General features: G+C 36.0%; 1 protein-coding gene across 3 annotated transcripts in view; it reads left to right on the forward strand.

Annotated features, from left to right (window-relative positions):
• Positions 1-3,400, forward strand: part of LOC108709603 (protein yippee-like 2) — a 48,979-nt gene extending 45,579 nt beyond the window's left edge. For all 3 annotated transcript variants that reach the window (XM_041584085.1, XM_018249597.2, XM_041584086.1), the window contains 2 exons: positions 566-674; positions 1,888-3,400. In XM_041584085.1, coding sequence (XP_041440019.1) covers positions 566-674; positions 1,888-1,977 — 199 coding nt within the window. In that variant the 3' untranslated portion in view covers positions 1,978-3,400. The remainder of the gene's footprint in view (positions 1-565; positions 675-1,887) is intronic.
• Positions 3,401-6,000: the final 2,600 nt, after the last annotated feature.

The following is a 6,000-nucleotide window of genomic DNA, read 5'->3' on the forward strand; positions in this document are numbered from 1 at the left end:
AAACAAATGCTACAAATGTGTTGTTATTGGTACTTTTTATTACTTTGTATTACTCATCTTTCTTTTCAGGCCCTCTCCTATTCATATTCCAGTCCCTTGTTGAAATCAATGCATGAAATTACCCTAGCAACCGGATTGCTGAAATTGCACACAGGAAAACTGCTAAATAATTCAAAAACCACAAATAATATAAAGTAAAAACCAGTTGCAAATATCACTTTTTACATCATAATAAAAGTTAACTGAAAGGTGAACAACCCCTTTAAGAGTTCAGCAATCATCTTTGAACTGATATTTTGTAAAATGCCTGGTCATAGCACTTTAACAAATTTATGGCACAGCCGTTAAGCGTGATGTCATTTCCTCAAGGTAAGGGTACACAGGTCCGGTGCCTAGGGTGGTATTAGACCTAAATACAGTGCTGATGCCAGTTAGTAAATGCACCTATGAAGTCAATTTTAGTTTTAATGATCATCATATCAGTTTCCAGATATTTTTCCCAGGGATATTGGCAGTTGATTATTTCACACTGGCTAATACATAGCTGTCTTCTTTCCACATGTAGTGTAAATGTAGGTTGTGGGCCTGCAGAAGAACGTGTTTTACTTACTGGGCTACATGCGGTGGCAGACATATACTGTGAAAACTGCAAAACAACACTGGGCTGGAAATATGTAAGCATTGTTTGTCAAGCATGCTTCTTAATAGAAAGGTATATTGCACCTAAGAACTTGCTAATGTATCAAAGTGTACATAACTTACCTTGCAGCATATTTCCTGTAATACTGTCAACCATTTTGGCTTGTGTATTGTGTAACATTTAAGCTATTTTTTACCTTTTATATCATCTAGCAGTATGCATATTTAAAACAGTATTAGGGTTATGTAATAAAAAGTTTGCTTCGGGTCTAGTTACCTATAGCAACCAATCAGCAGTAAGCATTAACTGGTCACCTGTTTAAATATATCTTATTAGTTGCCTTGAGTTACTGCACCTACAGTACCAAACAGCAATTTAAGTAGCATATGAGCAACCTACAAATATCTGGGGACATATGCAGTCATTCCTTGCCAGACCTTCATAAACTGCCTGTGGCAGTACATGCTTTTCGAATCTAAAAAAAAAAAATAGTTATGTAGGTATCAGCTACCAACACTGGGAATAAATAGTATGCAATGAAGCATTCAGAGGCAACTCACTAGGGCAGAGTCATAGAGACATTGGTGGCCAGTGATCTGTGCCTTTAGCTTGTTTCCAACATGTTGTTATAAGTGGAATTCATCAATTGTATACACGTTTATATATGGTATTGTAGGTGAAACTAAAGTATGGGTGGCAAACAAAACAAGGGTAATGGAGGAAAGTGAAAATTTAACACACTAAGGGGCAGATTTATCAAAGATCAAATTTCTGATGTGAATTTATTTTTTTATTTCAATAAATTCAGATTTACTCACAGCTTGAATGAGAGGTTATTTATGAAAAAACGACCCAAAAATGCAAAACGTATTCGATTCGAATATGAATTTAAATTTGCCAGGTTTTAGGTGAAGAATATTTGAATTAGAGCTGTTTCCATGGTCAAGTTGTGATAAATCTCACGCTCAAATTTACATTCGAGTTGGTGCTTATAAATTCGAATTTGTGAGTTTTGACACAAATTTTTTTTTTGAAAATTCGAATTTGAATTTACCATTCGATCCTTAATAAATCTGCCCCTAACGCGAACCCTCAAATATTTACACTTATATTGTAGTTTGTGAAGATGAGCATAAGCCATAACAACAACATATTGAACTAGTTCATTCTTTCTCTATCAAACCATATATTGGGTTTTTTTTTTTTGTTTGCAACAATTACTAGCCATATTCTTTTTAATTTATTAGGAACATGCATTTGAAAGCAGCCAGAAGTATAAAGAAGGAAAATACATCATTGAATTAGCTCACATGATCAAGGATAATGGCTGGGATTGAAGTGAAGATCCCTACGAGAAGCAAAGTCTCAGAATGACATTCAGCTGACCGTTATATCCTTAGAATGAGCGAGTTACTGAGTGCTTGGTTTCATATGATTCAGAGGCTGTGCCGCATGGAGCATCCTCTCACCCACAATCCATCATTCTTGGTGAACGGCCTCTAAATTTCTGACACTCTGTCTCTTTGCTTTGTACCCCTTTGTGAGTTGCCCTTGGCCTTGTCCTGCTCTATTGTAGAGTTGACTAATGGAAAGCATCAGGAGCCTTATAGACCAATCCCTTCTTTTTACTCTGTAGAGTTTATTTGATGCTATGTGTTAATGGCGTGAAGAAAGTGGCACACCAGGGGAGGATTTGTGGGGATAAACAAGGGAGAAGTAGTAGGAAATAGTGGAAGGAACATGCAATATCATAGACGTCCTGCAAGTATGTTTTGATGTATTGAATGGAGAAGAAAATCAGTGCTTGCTTTCAAGCAATATCTTTGAATGGCACAAGCAGTGTTGTCTAATAACTACTTAACATTCAATATAACTAAAAACACCTGGGTATTAAATTCAATGACCAGGTCACAATTTGTAGCAAGGCTGCAGCCATGATAACATAAATATGAGAAATAATCAACTTCTTAGTTAATTCACCCTGCTAACTGGCATCCACAGGGTTCTTTCAGGAACAATGATAAATAATCATCATTCTGGCTACCTTTAAAGAATAATGTTTAACATATTTTTGTTTGGTGTTTGTGTTGGCACCTTCAACCCTGCACCATACACGGTAAGTATCATGATGTAAAATAAGAGGAGTTCTTTAACTTCTCTACAAAACATACTAGGTTTCCAGTCCATTTTTGTCTTTACAACATGTATTATTTTTCTGTTCCTTGGATAAAAGACATAAGTTTAGCCATTGGTGAATGATAAAAAAAGTGTGCAAGACACATGAAACCAAATTAAGGTAGAAATGGATATGTTTGTTTTATTTAAATTATAGGATCAATGGTAATAATTTGTTTTTGGTCTTTTATTTACATTACTTTCATGAAACATAAAGGACAATATAACTTTTGATGATTCTTTACATCCTTGCAACATGCTCTAATGGGAAGATTTAAACAAAATATTAGTCCTTTGTATAATTGCCAATAACATTGCAACAAAGGAACATTGCACAAGTAACACCTACCTCTGGGCTGATATGAACAAAATGTACTTTAATGCTCTCCTATTAAATTGATATGCAGGGCCCCCAAATCATTTTTTTATTAAAGGATTGCTAAATCCTAAAAATCAATACTATATACTACTGAACCTGTTGCATTAGTGTAAAGTTTCAGCTTCTCAATAGCAGCAATTATCCAGAACTTAAAACTTGTCACAGGGGGTCGCCATCTTGGACACTCACATGCTCAGTGGGCTCTGAGCAGCTGTTGAGAAGCTAAGCTTAGGCGTTGTCACAAATTATCAATCAGAAAATGAGGTTGGCCTGTAATATAAGCTGATGCTACATGTCTATTTTTAAATCTTGATGCTAGTTGCACTGGTTTCTCTGCTGCCATGTAGTAATTATTGTATTAATTACTAATCAGCCTTATATTGTGACACTTATATTCTATGTGTACTGTATATTTTGAGATGGTCACTAAGCTCAGTAACTGACAGCAGCACAGAGCACGTGCAGCAGAAAAGTAGATGGGGAGCTACTGGGGCATCTTTTGAGACACAGATCTTTACTGTTAAAGGGCTGTTGTTGACTTGGGCTGGTACAGAAGCCCTAAACATAATGTACAACATTTAAAATGATTCAAAAAGAATGCTTGAATGGGTGGGGGAACACACTCCATGATAAAGATTTTATTGGTAGTATCCTAAATTTGCTGCAAAGGCTTTTTTCTCTTCTTACACCCTCAGCTAGATCTAAGCATATATGAATTTATAAGCAACATTTAACATAGGTCTGGTTTATAATTCCTTGTGGTTTGTAAGGCTAGTAGTAGTGATGTAGCACAATACAGCTTTTTTTTTTTTTACAACATTTTTATTTGGAAAGAGCTTGGACTGTTTGATAAAAATGGCTTTAATTTGGACTAGGAGAATGTTCTGGTTTGTCAGCCCTAATCACAAAGAACCATGGTAAAGCAGCCCTCACAAACTGATTAAGCCATTATTAATTGTTTCTTAATTTTTTCTTGCAGAGTCCTACATATACTTAAAATGCATTATTATTTTTGAAACCGAAAGGAACATGAGAAGAAAACCAAAGCATGCGTTCTGTTTCATCAGCAGGCCACCTGATAAAACAAAATAGCAATCGTTATATTAAAATGTGCTTTATTGTTTTCCTGTCAATGAATATTTATAAACAGTGGTAGGAAGTGCTGCACATGAAAGAAGAGGTAGTTAAGCAGATATGTGCATATCCTGTGTAATGTTGTACATCCTGTTCCACACACCTTTACGTATCTCCATCAACTATCACTTTTGACTCACCTTCCCTAAACGTACACTAGTTCACATGCACAAACAGAATTCTAATTGCTGATTATAACAGATTATGTGCCTAGCTTAATACTTTCACCACATATTATCCTTGCAAATGTTAAAGCAATGTGATGCAATATACTCCAGATTCTATTCATGCGAAAGTCACTAACTAAACAGCAATATACGTCAATTTTAATGTAATGTATTTTTTTTTACTTTATATTTTGGGTGGTGATTGTTCTATCATATTACTTTGGCCTGAGGATCATGAATGTTGGTGAGACATTATGTGGCATCTGAGAAGCAAAATGCAGTTATGACATAGTTCATAGAAAATTATTTTTACTTTGGAGACATTTTTTGCTGAGAGGTTATCACCCTTCCAGTTAAAAATGCCATTAGCTTTTACATTGTTGTTGTGGCCCTAAGGAACTACAGGAAAATAAAAATAGACTATGGTGGACTGTTGAAAAAAAACCCTCACAGCTTTACTGAACAATAATTTGAAAATATCTGGCTTTATAGGCAAGACAGGCTACATACCCTTTAAGATGCAAAACAAATCAATGCCCGGGCTTTAAGCTGAACCCTTAGTGCATTGAAAAATTAGAGAAGGTTGACAAGCCAATAAGATATTTACATATTTAAATATTAGAATAATATATTATATAGCTATTGAGGGGTTCCAACTTTTCACATGCATTGATGCCACTTGCACAAAGCTTGCAAATTAAAGGCCATGCCAGCTATTGTCTGCATGCAAATAATTACATTGATCTAAAATATTTTTTGAATACCCAGAAGTAGTGCACAAAACCAAATTTAAACTCAGTTACATTTTTGATTTTTTTGAGTTTATTACTCATCTTTCTCCTCTATCGATATTCCCGTCTCTTATGCAAATCAGTGTATGGTTGCTAGGTTTGGTTTGGTGGCTGTATTCCATTTATCTCACGAGTAAAGCTGCAGATATGTATAAATCCAGTGATTGGATGAACTTCTGAGCTGCTGCAGAACTAAGCCCTAATATTTTACAGGCAGTAGAACTTGAGGGGGATGCTGGGTGTTTTCATAAAAAAAAAATGAATACCTGCCATAGCTTTCTTATATTGGATCCCTAGACTGGTTGGCACTTAATCCCCTGACTGGTTGGCGTGTGTATACATTTTTATCCCTTCATTGTTCTGCTGTATGTAATTAATCAAACCGCAAAAGGTGTTAGCATATTTTTTAATTGCATCCATTTGTACGTACTATAATGAATTGCTTCCATTATGGGGGCACATTTACTAAAGGGCGGAGTGACTAATGCTGGCAATGATTCACCAGCGTGACGTCATTTCGATACTTAGCCGTTTTACGGACGCAGGCCTCACGTTGCTAGCGAAGAATATAGACGCTAGCTTTGCTTTGCACTCTTAACGCCAGGCGAATTTTCGCTCTGGCGAATGGACGTAACTCCACTTTTACTGAACATTACCTCTTTCGCCAGACTTGCCTTCGCCAGCTGAGATCAGGCGAAGTGCAATGGAGTGCAT

This window comes from Xenopus laevis, chromosome 2S, assembly GCF_017654675.1.
Source record: "Xenopus laevis strain J_2021 chromosome 2S, Xenopus_laevis_v10.1, whole genome shotgun sequence".
Taxonomy (NCBI): Eukaryota; Metazoa; Chordata; class Amphibia; order Anura; family Pipidae; genus Xenopus; species Xenopus laevis.